This window comes from Rutidosis leptorrhynchoides, chromosome 4 (assembly GCF_046630445.1).
Source record: "Rutidosis leptorrhynchoides isolate AG116_Rl617_1_P2 chromosome 4, CSIRO_AGI_Rlap_v1, whole genome shotgun sequence".
Classification (NCBI taxonomy): Eukaryota; Viridiplantae; Streptophyta; class Magnoliopsida; order Asterales; family Asteraceae; genus Rutidosis; species Rutidosis leptorrhynchoides.
In genome coordinates, this window is record NC_092336.1 from 599,550,218 (window position 1) to 599,565,319 (window position 15,102).

Consider the following 15,102-nt stretch of genomic DNA (forward strand, 5'->3'; position numbering starts at 1 on the left):
ATTATCAAATTCTCTACCATGATCCATTCTTATTGTTACTATAGTACAACCAAGCAAATTTTGTATCTTAGTAGCAAAAATTATAAATATTTCACACGCTTCATTCTTATGCTTTATGTATATCTTGAGAAATCATCTACTATTACTAAAGTATAAAAATTTCCTCCATTATTTTGAATGGCCGATGGCCCAAATAAATCCATGTGTAAAAGTTCTAGACACCTTTTAGTAGAGATAAAGTTCTTAGGTTTATGACATGCATGAACTTGTTTTCCTATTTTGCATGCATCACAAAAGTGACTTTCATATTTCAATTTAGGCAAGTCTCTAACTATGTCCTTTGAGGATATGTTATGAATTAGTTTCATATTAGCATGCCCTAGTCTCCTATGCCACAAGGTAGTAGTATCATGTATAGATGTGAGACAAATATCTACATGTTTGAAATCATCTAATTTGCATGTATAAAGACCTTTCTTTCTAATTCCATTTATGACACTTTTACCATCTTTTATTATGTGTGAGGAAGTTTTGGTAAATGTCATGTTATATCCTTTATCACATATTCTTTCTACACTTAGCAAGTTAAAACTTAGATTTTTAATGTGTAACACATTATCAAGTGTAATCTTTTGATTAGTAATGTTACCTTTACCGATGATTTTTCCTTTTACATTGCCACTAAAGATTACATCACCTCCATTGTGCTCCGTATACTTTGTGAAGAACTCTTTGTTGCCCGTCATGTGTGTTGTATATCCACTATCAATTATCCATTCTTCACTTTGTACAACACCATTGAGACAAACCTATATTTAATCAATCAATAATTTTAGTACCCAATGTTTGTTGGGTCCGGGATGATTAGCACTAAAGATTCCTACTCTAACCCATCTTTTCACAATATTAACATTGTTGTTCCTTTTAGTTTCGGCCTTTCTTCTTCCAAAGTTTTGATTGATTATTCTTCATGAAGGATTTTTCACAAGTTTTTTAACTTCTTTTCTACTTGTTTTAACTTGATTATTTATGGAAGCCTTAGGTTTTGGTATTTCCGCTAATTTGGGTTTAACAAACATCATTGGCTTATTTTTGGATGTATTTAACTTAAAAAATATTTTCCTTATATCCTAGCCCTCGTTTGTTACTTGTTGGTCTTTGAACACTCAAAATGTTTTCTAACACTTTACTACTTCCACTAAATTTTTGAAAACCTAATTTTGTTTCCAAGTAATTTGTTAGTTTTGTTTAAAACAAGATTTTCATATTTTAAGTCATCACATGTAAGACATTCTTGTGAGTTAGATATTCTTTCTTTAAGTTGTAAGATTTCTAACCTAAGCATGCTATTTTAGACTTTTGTTTTTATTACTTACTTTACTACTTAAGACACATAATTTAGCAAAGTTGTCAAAACTAAACTCAAAAGAATTTGAAAGTACCTCATCGTCGGTTTGTCCGACTTGCGATGTCTTGTCGTCATTGCTTGGAGTATCAATGGCCATGAGACACGTTTCCTTTCCTTCTTCTTGTGTGTCGTTTTCTTCATCATCTCATGCACCTCCAAGAAACGCCTTTTCATTCTCTCTCTTAGGACATTCACTTATCAAGTGGTTTGGATCACCGCACCCAAAGCATTTTCGTACAAACTTTTTCTTGCGATCAAATGACATTTTCTTTTGTTCCATTGGAGGACGAACATGGTTTCCCGGCCTTCGATAAAATTTCTTGAATAAGCGAACAATAAATGCAATTTGTTCATCATCATTTAGAATATCGTCATCGTCATCATCGATGTCATATTCATCATGAATCTTAGCCTTTAGAACGATTGACTTGTTCTTTTCTCTCTTGGCCTTTTCTACTCCATCATCTTTTTCTAGTATGACCTCATGTACTTTGAGATTTTCAATGAGTTCATCTAGAGTTAACTTTTCAGCATTCTTTGATTCATCAATAGCCGTCACTTTTGATCTCCATCTTGATGGTAGAGCTCTCAAGAACTTTCGAACATATTGCTTATCCGTATAGATTGTACCTAGAGCTTTTAAACTTGAACAAATATTGTTAAATCTAGTATAAGCATTATCTATTTTCTAATAATCTTCAATAGCAAATTGTTCATATTTCGTTATAAGCAATTCTACTTTATTTTCTATGACTTGCGGGTTTCCATGATGAGTAACCATGATATTATCCCAAATTTCTTTAGCACTGCCATCATAAAAACTCTCTCGTATTCTTTCCTAGGCAAAGCATTAAAAATGGTCATTTTTGCTTCATAGTTTTTGCCTACTTCTACTTTATGTTCCTTGGTCCACTCTTCCTTGGGTATAAAGATTTTAGTCTTTTTATCATCACTAAGCTTAAACGGAACATGATCACCTTTAGTAATTATGTTCCAATAGTCTATATTTTTGGAGCGGACATACGTTTCAAATCGATGCTTCCAATAACAAAATCCTTCACTTTCAAGAAGTGGAGGCCTTTGCATGGAGCATCCTTCACTATAGTTCAAGTTCTCAAATTTTTGTTCCATGATCTTAAACTCTAAGATTTGCAAAAATTAGTTTTAATTTCAAATTAGTAATTTTTGACAAAACGTTTAGAGCAACCGCTCTGATACCAATTGTAAGTAACTAGAGGGGGGTGAATAGTTACTTAGTCGATTTTTAAAAATTTCTATAAGTTTTTCTTAAACTTGAACGTGATATAGTGTGACTTGAAATGTTTGTTCTCTAATAATACTAACAATATAAATATATGTAAATTTATAATCAAAAGATAAGGGGAGAGAGAACAAACACAACGATTTATAGTGGTTCGGGAAGATGTTAACTAATCTTCCTTAATTCACTCCTCAATTCTACGAATTGAGATTTTTCTTCACTATGATACTCCAAACTCGGTGGAGTGTCCGGATACAACACTAGTACTTCGATAAGCCGCAACTTGTGAACTCTTACGTTCCTTTGAAGACTTCACAAACACCTATATCTCTTACCACAAGATCCTAATGAACTTCCCTAGTGAAAACACAACTATCCTCTAGATCCCTTTAAGAAGATAGTTTAAAAGTAAACTTACAACTTTAAGATTACAAGTACTCTTGCTAGAATCACTCCAAAAGATTACAATTTAATTATAAGAATGATATCAGTAAGTATGAGAAAATATGAGTGCAAGAGGTGAGTCTTCAAATGCTTCAAGGCTTGGCTTTTATAGGAAAGATAAATCTGCCTGGAAGCTATACGGCTCGCTGCACGGTCGACCGTGGTTCGACCGTGTACCTCTGACATCTGATTCTTATGGCCATTTTTATCCTTTGAAAATTGGCATTTTCCCTTGTTAAATAGCTGCAACTAAAGGCCAATTACTTCTGAAATTATCCCCATTACCCCTTTTGTTTTGGACATAAGCATGGAAGTTGACATGTCCATTAAAGAAGAAGGTCTTCAATCTTTGACCATTTGTCATTGATTACCAAAAGAGGCAATTGCAGAATTTTGTCTCATGACAAACCATTATCTTCCAAAAACTTCATCAACCTTTCTTAATTGCTTGTCATCTTGCTAATGGAAGTATATTGCCTTTTGGAACTTTGTTACAACTTAAATGAACTAGTTTGAATCTAGTTTGAACATAATGATTCTTGTTACAACTTGACTAGACTTGAACTAATTACATTCTCATACAAATAATGATACATAGAACTAATGGGAGAGCAACTGTTAATTGGGACTTTAATGACCATTATTAGTATGTTTAAATGACACTATGTATTAGGACAAAGGGATATAACACTTGAGTATTTTAGTCTAAATCAAGCTTAAAATATCATTAAGATGTCATTAGGTGTGATTAGTAAAAATTAACATCTTTTGGTTCAAAACTTTTTTGAGATCAAAAAGGGCAACTATTATAAGTATGTTTAAAAAGGTTTTGTAAATTATAAATGCCTCAAAGTAGTCTAACTTAAAGTGGATGATTTAGGTAACAGAGAAAACTGCGGTCGAGCTGCGGTCGTCCGTGAGGTGAGCCGCAGATTGACAGTTTTAGAAAAACTTAGATTCGTTGGTACAGGACATACACGGTTAGTTTCACGGTCGACCGTAGTTAAGCCGTGTAGTATTTTCACCAAGATAATTACTTATGTATTGGTCTTTTGCTAGAGATAGTTTGGGCTTATGAACTCATGTCGTCCTACATATGATTAACTACTTAGCTGTTGTGTGTCATCATCAAAACAAAGTGATTAATCTTTAAATATTAAGATTTGAATCTTAACCAACACTTTGTTTTGTTCGGCCGTTCACTACTGTCGAACATGCCTTCTAAGAAATTGATAAATACCTCCAAATTGTTTTTACCATTAAGACTTTTTTAGGATTTAATATCTTCCCACTAACCTTTATTGGTTGGGAAATTGGCTCAAATACACTTTTTTTTTTAAGTTTTATTTCAAAATACACTTTTTGTAAAAAAATTGTCTTTTTACACCATTGGGTAGACCAAAGTGTTGGTCGATCACCATATACCTTGGTCGACCACCTCATTTTTCAAGGTGGTCGACCAAGCTTCATTGAGTTCTCGGTCGACTATTGTGTAAACACGGTCGACTACCTCTCATATTTTCATGGTCGACTACCCCCACAAAAAATAACGCGGGCGACCCAAATGGTGGCCGACTACCCATTTGGTAAAAAGACAAACACATTTGGGTAGTCGACCACCATTTGGGTCGCCCGCGTTATTTTTTGTGGGGGTAGTCGACCATGAAAATATGAGAGGTAGTCGACCATGAATACACAGTAGTCGACCGAGACCTCAATGAAGCTTGGTCGACCACCTTGAAAAATGAGGTGGTCGACCAAGGTATATGGTGGTCGACCAACACTTTGGTCTAACCAATGGTATAAAAAGACAATTTTTTTACAAAAAATGTATTTTGAAATAAAACTAAAAAAAAAAAAAAAAATGTATTTGAGCCGATTCCCTTATTATTGGTTTTCTTGCAAATTTCACAGAATGTTCAACTTGCCCATTCTCTTCTTCTTCATCCTCTGATCTGTCATGCGACTCAGCCTCTACTTCATCAACTAATTCCCTTGCCTTTAACTTCTTCCTCTTGTTTCCTTTTGAAGGACTACGATGGGCTCCTACAACCGCATCCTTCTTGGAAATAGCCTTTGATTTTAGAGAGTTTTTTTGTAAATAGTACACGATGATCGGCAATCTAAAGTAGGGCACTCATGCGCATGTGAAAATCTTGTTGGTAAACACCCATCATCAACTATAAAAGTGGGATTGGGCTTATCCTTACTAGGGGAAACAAAAGAACTTTTAGCTGCATTCTCGGGTACAGAAGAGTCACCATAGGTTGTAAGTCTATCAGCCACCCTAAATGAGGTTTCAAGATTTATTTTAAGATTGTTTGGTACCCTTTCTACAAAAGGTCTATTCTCCTCCATCTTTACTGGCACACTGCTCGAGTTTTTCTTCAATACAGACCCCTTGTACTTTTCATAAATGTGTAAATTCAAACTTGAATTGGGGTCACTGCTATTAACCATTGGTCCCAGCTTGATGCCCGTTTGAATATTGATAATCAAAATTTGATTGACCATTGCCGTTATCTTCTTCTAACAGCCTGACCGGAGTTGACGGTTCTTTTTCCGGTGACTCCAGACCGTCGACACCCTCATCCACCATATTCGGAGCTTGATTATCTTTTGAATTCATATTCCCCATCTCCTGATTGCCATTAACCCTAATAGCATTATTGATGCTATCCATGTACTCATCATTGTCATCTGCGTCAATGTGCTCAATTGGATTGAAATCACAACCCACTTCATGTACCCATATTTTCACTCTTCGCTTATCTTTTAATTCAGCGATAATTTCTTTATCAATGTGTTTAGCTTCACGAGTATCCACAAAGACGAATAAAGATTCATCTTTTGTAAGATCATACGATGTCTTGGATATATACAAAGTTTCCCCCCATTCCCGAAACACCGACGATACATTCTCCATGCCCCCATAATCAACGGGAATGCCTCGTATTTCAATCCAAGTGGCCCTTGAAAACCTTCCTCTTCTATCAATCATCAGAATCACCTTCAGAAATTCTCCTTTGCTACATCTTTGAATCGGACCACTACACATGTTTTGGAAACTAGCATTATCTATGCACCGCACGATAACACCATACTTGCCCCCATTGCGAGCATTTATCGATCGTGGCACTTCGATGTATAAGCCACTCAACAAGTTTTGGTTTTGAGAACTCAACTTTATCGATTATCAACGCTGTTCGGTTCATACCCTAGCTAATCTCTTCATTTAGTTGAAGTTGAATTGTCATATGTGTATAATCCCTTCTAGAGGAATACGACATCTCTCTTCTATTATCGTTCATCTGATTATAGTGAAACTTATCAAATTTTGCAAAGCCCATTCTCAGACAATTGCCCTGTAGCATTCTCCCATTCATGTTATTAATTGCAGCAGAAGCTTGATCAAAAGTTGCAAATTTTACAAAAGCAAAGTTTCTTCCATTCCTCCATGCAATATTCAGGATCCAACCGAATTTCCTGAAAGCAGTACTAATTAATCGTCATAGGGTTTGTGGATCTAGCAATGTTTCCAAGGAACACCGTGCAGATTCGTTTCTCCTTTTCATGTCGTTGCCTATGTTGGCCCTCATTTGTTTGTTTCGCCTGAGTTGGGCAGTTCTCGACCACCGCTTCCACATACGAAGAACGGGGTGGTGATAGGATTGTGGGATTGGGTTGTAAATTTGTTGAATTTGTTGGATTGGGTTGTGGCCTGCCTGATGATAACTTCGTAAGACATCTATCATCACATCACATTTCTCCTATCCTATGATAATGGATTTTTTTTTTAATAATTTTATGTTCACATCATAATCTGATTGATCAGTTTTAAACATATTTTCCAGGAATTTGGAGGAGATATATCCACCCAAAATGAAACTCTTCTTCGACTTGTGTCCCGACTACTACTCTGATGAAGACGTGGTATGTGTGTGTGTGTGTGTGTGTGTGTGTGTGTGTGTTAGGCTTCTGTGTCTGCATTGAAGAGGGGGGCAGGTTGTTTTTTTCCGACTAAGTGCATTGACTGACTGTTGCAGGTAGAGAAAATGCAAGATTTGGTTCTGGAAACCTTGGATTTTGATTTGTTTGTCGTAACCGTTGTATCTGTTTTGAGTAGATTTGTTCGTGTTGCTGCTCAAGGTGTAAAAGAGGAGGTACTATAAGTTGATGACATTTTTTTTTAATGTAGGTTGTGTTGTCAAATAATTAAGTTTTATTACTTTTAAGGAGATAGATAAATCAAATCAAATCAAATGATGATGATATTGTTTTACTATATATATCAACAACAGGAGAAGGTTCCTTTAAAGTGTTTGGCATACTACATATCTGAATTCTCTCTTTTGGAGTATGATATGCTTCGTTATCCTCCTTCTCTTATTGCTGCATCTGCTATTTTCTTAGCAAGATATGTGCTTTTTCCATCACACAAACCTTGGGTACGTACCTGACTACCTGCACTCATTCATTTCTGGATTTCTTTTACGTTTGTTTAGTCTTGGTTTGATTGTTGTGTTAAAAGTTTTTGAATAAACTGTTACATATAATGGATAATATTCAACAGAATTCGACTTTAAGGGATTATACTCACTACCAACCATCAGATTTATACGAGTGTGTAAAAGCTCTACATGCACTTGTTACTGAATGCCCAAAACCCATATTGCCAGAAATCAGAGAAAAGTACCATAAAGATAAGGTTAGGTTGCTTACTTCTCTCCCTTTAATAATTATTACATGAAAAACAATTTGAATTGATTTTGGTTATATGTGACACAACAGTACAAGTGCGTAGCAGACAAGTATTCTTGTCCTCCATCGATACCATTTGAGCATTTTCACAATATCAGCACAGCTCAGCTAGTAATTGATAGATCGAAGCAGCAAGAAGATCTCAACAGCGTTGTCTTGGATGGAGATGCTATGTATAAATTTCCAAATGGTGCAGCCAAAAAACACCGTAGCTTCAAAAGATAAGAACATCGTATCTCCAAAGAAGGGAGTTTATTTATTCACCGTATTTAGGTTTTTTAATTTATTTTTATATTCATCTACTCTTTCTCTCTCGTTCGATTAGGGTTTTGAGATTGAATCACTGTTCTTGAGTTGAGTCATTAAGTTCATAATCTTTCATGAACTTGTGAGATTGATCTGAGTGTGAGTGATTGTAGATTGTTTCTTTTCGTTTCTTCTTTGTAAACGGTTTTGGTTTCTTAGTTTTGATCTCCTGTGATTGGAGAATTTACCTTCTATGATTGAAGTATTAATCTGTGTTTTCTTATATGTCTGAAGTTTGTAACTTTGGAACCACCACCTGTTTATAAATAAATAGAACCTTCATTTCAGGACACATTTTCTGGTTAACTGAAGTTCATCGCGTGCAGCAAACCAAATGTCAACAAGGTATGAATACAGACTGTCGTTAGTAACATTTTCTACTTAATCTGTTCTTGTTGTTTATGTTTTCTGTGTTACAGTTCCTAAAAACAAACTTCTTTTTTCAATGCTGCAATTATCATTTTGAAATTTTGATCACAAGTAAGTAATCATCACTTATTTTGCCAAATAAGTTGACGTAACCAATGACATAATAATTTCAAATGGGTTGAACAAAAATATTCTGAATTTTGTATTCGGCGGGCTAAACCATCCATTTCATTTTCGTCATTACTTTTCATACATTCAGAGTCAAAGATGGAAGAAGATTAATACACTAGTTTTTAAGAACTTGGACTTTAGTATTTGTCCTACTTGCTAGTTTCATTTCAATCTTTACATCTTTATTTAATCAATCAATGACGTTTAGACGCTCAATTGTACATCGATCAGACAATTGCATTGCATAACAAATCAAAATAATCCATATTATACAAAAAATACCTTTTTGCTGCTGACGTTATTACTTCTAACAAGTGGGGCTATGCATAGAAGGTGTTCGATGAATTGCCTGGCTCAACTTGGGTCACTCACTTTGATCTGTAGTCTATCAAATATTTGCCTTTAGTATATTCCAACATAATTTAGGCGATTTTGTTATCTCTTTCTATATGAATTCATTAGTAACAATCTGACAAATGATAACGCGAACTGCAGCTAAACTGTTACGAGTCTTAGTTTTGCTCATTCCATGACATATACACAGAAGAGTCAAAACCACTTGGTACAAAAACATTACAATAAAGACTTATTATTCTACTAATAATCGTTCTACGATTTTATCTAGTTTATGCATCTACTTCCATAGCGAACTAAACGAAACTGGTTGTCCTTTCCACCATAAGCCCACCGATCCATCTTTTTCGCCAACTCTCATTTCCCAGTGACTATCATATTTTTTCAACAACGCTCGTGCTTGATCCACAACATCGTCAGAAAAAGCGTTATCTACAAACCCGACACTATTCATTCGTTCTCCCCATTTTTCTTGCTTTTCATTCATTTCACATGTGTTGATTAGTACTTTTGCAGCTTCTCCTTCTAGAAGTTTCCTTTCTTCCATATCTCGTCCTTTAAACGCTATACTGGTTGAGTCCAAAAAGCTCCACAAGTGATCTAAACTTTGTGAAAATCGCGCGTCGAATTTGTTGCAATACTGGCAGCTGCAGTCCATGTTGTTGTCACTTAATATCACTCCTTTAGGTTTCATACTTCGTAATTGTGTCAAGAATTGGGTTCTGGTGTTGGGTTTGTTATGGTTGAGGTTGTGTAATCTAAACTGAGCGCATACGATTAATGTTTCGTCTGGACATGAATCTATGATTTGCGCATCTAAATTTTGTAAAGGACAGTTGTCGAGTTTGTTGATTTTTAAATTCACGTTAACGTCATTAGCATAACGGAGGATGTTTGAGGCGAAATCGTAACCAGTTGGACAGTTTGCAAAGGGAATTTGATTATTATCAGGTGTTGGTGGGACCACAGTAAGGCGAACCAACGGTGGTGGGCCCCCTGGTCTTCGACTTAACGCTTCTAAAAGTGTGGGCCACTGAAATCCGTGAGAGATCCCAATATCGAGTATGTGAAGAGTCTTGTTACACGAGGCGTTGATATGATCTTGTTCTGATAAGATTTGAAGGATCGCGTTGTTTGCAATGTTGTTTGGGATTGTGAACCATGGATTGATGTCGTTAAAGTTTATTAAAGATCGTTGGAAGAATTTAGGTGTTGACGTGGCGAAAGTCATGGTGGGGCCCACTTCCTTTGCAGGCTTGTTGGTGGCAGATGACAGGTGTCGAAGAAGGGCTTGCATCCCGTGAGAAGCTAGCCTATAATTAGCGTCTCCAGTTGGTGAAGCGAGTTCTTGGAGAACGAATAAAAGGTGTTGGACACGTGTCACGTTTCCATTGGCAATCGCTATCGCACACGGATTCAGCAGCTGCTCAGCCCATCGACCGTCTTTATTGTTTCCACTAATAATATTTTTATCCTTTATCGATTTGCTTGTTCCTTTCTTGTTTCCAACGGATCTTTTCGCTTGTGGGGCCAGCGTACGATCTTCTTGTGCTTTTCGTTTTTTTGACACATCAGACTCCAAAACCTTCTCTTGTGGTTGATCATAGAAACTAATAACAGAATTAATGGGTGGTGAAACAATTGTACTGCTGAAAGTACTGTTTAAATTGTCTTCAGAATTAGAAATAGAGATAGTATTAGCATCAAAAAGGTCCGGGCCCCACCAATTATCGATACTGATATCCGTCGAGCCATATAGATCGTCTAGGATCAATGGCAACTGCGGCATTGAATCTTCTAACCAGGTCAAGATGTGACCCGAGTCCATGTCTGGATAGGGTTCATCAAACAACGTTGTTGGATCCGACATTAAGGTTGTGTTTAGGGGAAAACAAGGAAAGAACAATGAGTCTTGCTTCATCATTTTTGGTTTATAAATAAGAGAATAATGTGATGGTTTTTAAGTATAGGAGGTTGAGAATATATTGGAAGTGGTGATATGGTTTTATAGGCATAATACATGTACTGCAGATGTGCTGTTTTTTGGAAGACATGTTGTATTATTTGAGTACTTTGTATGTATGTTGTTTATTAGTTAATTAAATCGCATAATTAGAGTTGACAGAAAACTTTTAGAGACCTTTTAATTTAATTAAAAAATGTAATCAAAGACGGCAATTCTGTTTTCTTGTAGGATTAAAAAGAGTTGTTCTTGTTTAGTTTACTAGTTCATGTCGTATTAGGTAATAAACAATGTTTGGCATGTTTTTATGATCAAAACTTGTCGGGTTTACAAAACGGAATATTATACAAGTGGACCTTTATAATCTTGAGATTAGGGCATGAGGTTTTGGTTTAGAGGATTTAAAAATTGATTAAATTTAAGATTGGCTTAACATCACAATTGACTTTTTCTCTACTAAAAAAAACTCACCCTAGCTATGTGGAAATCATTTCTTAAATGATGAAAAAAGTTATGACATAGGAAAGGCTTCAGGTTTTTAAATGTTTTCTTATTTAATAAATTCAACAAACTAGGTATATTCTAGAAGATACTGTATTAAAATAGAAATGTGCAACTTAAATAAGCAGTTTATGTTGGAAATATTCACTTTGGTGACTTGCAGGCTGTTTGATTCAGTCTTATCTGTATAATTTAATAATGTAGTTGAAGTGATATTATTTTCTTTTGGCAAATTGTGTTTATTTGTATTAATCCACTTAAAACCAATATGGACAGATGTATAATTGTTATGTATGATGTTATACTATGTATTGTCACATTACTGTTGTAACTTAGGGCTTGTTTACTTTTTTTTTTTTCCATTAAGTCATATATGGATAAAGATGACATTATAGATATTGAATGACTATATATAATAATCACTGAATAAATTATCCTGTTTACTTATTTTGCTTAAATAGTCTGAATGATAAAAATGACAATATTACCCTTATGCTATAATTTTACCTCAAATTAATTATGAAACAGAGGTAGATGACATATACGCTGTAGGTAATGAAGAGATAATGAAGGACAATAAATATTCAAAATACAGTTGTAATAACTTTACATATATCCAAATGATAAGATATAGTTGCACTACTAAAAGAAAATACACTTTTTATATAATACAAGTTGAAAGTCTTTTAAAAAAACTTCTGCAAGATACTTCAACTTAAATTTCTCAGTCTTCAAAATAGTAGCCAAATATATATATCAACAAAATAGAGCAAAGAAGTACTTTAACAGTTAACTTACTACTTCAATATTCAAGTCCCTTGCTCTAAATTTTGAGCAATTTCATCACGCAAATTAGCCATATATTGCGAATTTTGAGCATCATCATATGTTCCATCAGGTGCTTCTTCTCCATCTCCTTCGGGTTGTTCATCATTGTCAAAAAGAGTATCTTCGTCGCACTCCATAAAATACTTGTCATAAATATTCCATTTTCTAATAAAATTGTGTATCGCGAAACAAGCAATCACCACATTTATATGTTTACTATCTTGCAACCATTTATATTTACTCCATTAACCAAACAACTCCATTTCACAAACACTGTATATTTATTCAATTTCAGTTCACCTATGAATATATATAAATAAGAATGTTTCATCAAATTGAACCATCCATCTTAAATACATGTAGAAACGTAAATACGGGTCAACAATTTTGGTATTGGGTTAACTGAACAAATTAGCATTTCAAGCATTTCATGTACTTTGAGTAGAAAACTCAGTTCATAACCAACAACAACAACAACAACAACAACAACAACAAAAAAAAAAAAAAAAAAAAAAAAACTCCGATACAAAGCCCGACTGAATACATTACGGTTAAAAAAACCTTCAACTAAAAGCCCAGCTAATCTATTGGTTCACTTTTAACACAAAACCAAATCAATTCCTAAAAAACTCCTTGCTCTCGCTTCAAAGGAACAAAAAACCCCAAATTAAAAACCTAAAAAGAAAAAACTTACCTTTTATTGATGATGCGAGATTCGTGGTTATGATTCATCGGTGAAAAAAATCAAGGATGGAGGCTTTGATTGAATTGCTCTACCGAATTTTTAATTAGTGATTTATAATGTCTTTAGGGTTTGAGGGCAATATGGCCAAATAGATGGCAAGATAGGGAGGACACCACTTTTGATGGTGTATCAGAAAGTCATTCACTCAATTAATCAAATAAAATAAGTCGTAAGTAAACAACCTAATTTGGTGACCGAATAAGATTTTTAGCCCATTAATTTAAAAGTAAACAGGCCCTTAAGTCGTAACCCACAACGCCAATCAGGTATTTGAGTATTTCGACATTCGCTCTTTGTAGAAATACTAATAAATATGGTAGTATTAAAATTAGCTGCCAGAAAATTTGGCACAGTGCAAGGTCATCAGTGAGCCAATTATTTGGCATCTTAAAGTGGATAAGTTAACATTGTGACCACTGAAGTTAAATATCCGGATATGGTATCTTTCTAGTCACCAGAATGAACTAATTGAGTAAAACGCAATCATGTAGCGCTGTAATTCCTTAGGCCCCGTTTGTCTCACGGAATCCAGTGGGATTCCGGCGGAATTGGAATTGGAATTGAATTTAGACACGCGTGAGTCAAACAGGGCTTTATTATTTTTTTAAGTCCGGAATCAGGTACATTCAATTTTTTTTTAACTCCGGGTACCTAAACTATTTATTGTGGTCGTATTATGATTTGTTTTCTTTAACAAATTCATCCTTTATCCGTTAAAACATTATGTCAAGTTTAGAGTTTGCGTCTCTTCTTGACCTGCCAGGTTGACTCGTTTTGACCCAAACCCGTTAACCAACCAGATTGCCATTTATAAGCTTCACCATGACCATTGAATTGAATTAACCAGGTTGTCTCGCCCTTTTTGTGGTTATCGTTTGTATATATAAAGTCATTTTAAGTATTAAGTTACGCGAGTTCAAAAAAGAATATCAGAGAAAAGAAACTGATATTGAAACAATTACATTAAATTAGTGAATGTCATGATCATTAGTTTATTGATGACAAACACAAAAAAAGACAGGTGATTAATCAACAAAAAAAGAATAGTGAGTACTTGAAATTAGCATGCAACACAATTAGCCGGTTCCACCAAGAACAGCCTTGAGAGCCTTCACTGTAGCATCTGGAAGAAAAGTAGTAGTTTCAACCAACTTCGAAGGCAAATCGTTTGCAAACAAAGCGAAATCAAGAATTTGTAAACCAGGTGACGCGCTGCTGAAACTTGCGTACGCAACGGCGGTAACACCTCCTGCATTCACTTGAAAATGCAACAACCCTTGTGGGAAAACCATGAGATCACCCTTCTTTAAGGTCTTAACGTAAACCGTGTTAGCTGATGAGATAAAACCGGCCTGAATAAACCCTTGTGTCACCAGAAGGAGCTCAGAACCACCCGGGTGAGTGTGCATTGGGACCACGCCACCTACGGCTATGTCCAATCTAGCTATTGAGAGACCAAGCCCATTTAAGCCCGGAAGTTGGGCTGCAAATGCTGGACTGACGGCTGCTTTGATGATATTGGACGTGTTGCCTGAGGACCTTAAGCTCGTTGAGACGAAGTCATCAACGGTGACTATTGTTTCCGGTTTGCAAGAATAGCCTGCGGGGCTTTCGGGCGCTTTTAGGTCTGCGACACAAAAGTCTTGGACAGCGGCATTAGTTGAGATGATGAAAAGAGAGGAAATGGTCAAGAAAATGTGGATCATTTTCATAATGGGATGTGTGATGTTATTAGAATTAAATGGTTGATGATGAGATATTTGATATGATTTTGAAGCAATGTTTGGGTTGGTTTATATAAGGAGTGCAAATAGCCATGCAAAAGAATTAGAACCTTAAGATGATGATATGGTCTAAAAAGTGAAAAAGGCAAGCTGGCTTGGTAGTGACCTCCATGTTCTTGTATATAGATACAACATTTTAGACCTTTTTTGTTTAGTAAAGAAAATATTAATATAATATTGGCACTGATTTCCTAATGTTCGTTTATT

At 35.2% G+C, this 15,102-nt stretch overlaps 3 protein-coding genes across 3 annotated transcripts; 1 reads left to right on the forward strand and 2 right to left on the reverse strand.

Annotated features, from left to right (window-relative positions):
- The first annotated feature begins 6,193 nt into the window (after positions 1-6,193).
- Positions 6,194-8,099, forward strand: LOC139842951 (cyclin-A1-1-like). Its single transcript, XM_071833047.1, has 6 exons — positions 6,194-6,258; positions 6,968-7,046; positions 7,160-7,276; positions 7,415-7,561; positions 7,687-7,821; positions 7,905-8,099. The coding sequence occupies exons 1-6, from the start codon at positions 6,194-6,196 to the stop codon at positions 8,097-8,099; spliced, it is 738 nt and encodes a 245-aa protein (XP_071689148.1).
- A 1,199-nt stretch (positions 8,100-9,298) lies between these two features.
- On the reverse strand, positions 9,299-11,009 carry LOC139903931 (protein NODULATION SIGNALING PATHWAY 1-like). Its single transcript, XM_071885854.1, has one exon. The coding sequence runs from the start codon at positions 10,996-10,998 to the stop codon at positions 9,355-9,357; it is 1,644 nt and encodes a 547-aa protein (XP_071741955.1). The 5' UTR covers positions 10,999-11,009; the 3' UTR covers positions 9,299-9,354.
- Positions 11,010-14,068: 3,059 nt separating this feature from the next.
- On the reverse strand, positions 14,069-14,885 carry LOC139903932 (auxin-binding protein ABP19a-like). The gene has a single exon (XM_071885855.1). It carries the CDS (start codon positions 14,821-14,823, stop codon positions 14,188-14,190), a length of 636 nt encoding a protein of 211 aa, XP_071741956.1. The 5' UTR covers positions 14,824-14,885; the 3' UTR covers positions 14,069-14,187.
- Between the last annotated feature and the right edge of the window lie 217 nt (positions 14,886-15,102).

Coding starts and splice junctions, on each gene's coding strand:
- LOC139842951 (XM_071833047.1), top strand. CDS start 6,194: ATGCACCGCACGATAACACCATACTTGCCCCCATTGCGAGCATTTATC. Junction 7,047..7,159: donor ACTACTCTGATGAAGACGTG/GTATGTGTGTGT, acceptor TGACTGTTGCAG/GTAGAGAAAATGCAAGATTT. Junction 7,562..7,686: donor TTCCATCACACAAACCTTGG/GTACGTACCTGA, acceptor AATATTCAACAG/AATTCGACTTTAAGGGATTA.
- LOC139903931 (XM_071885854.1), bottom strand. CDS start 10,998: ATGATGAAGCAAGACTCATTGTTCTTTCCTTGTTTTCCCCTAAACACA.
- LOC139903932 (XM_071885855.1), bottom strand. CDS start 14,823: ATGAAAATGATCCACATTTTCTTGACCATTTCCTCTCTTTTCATCATC.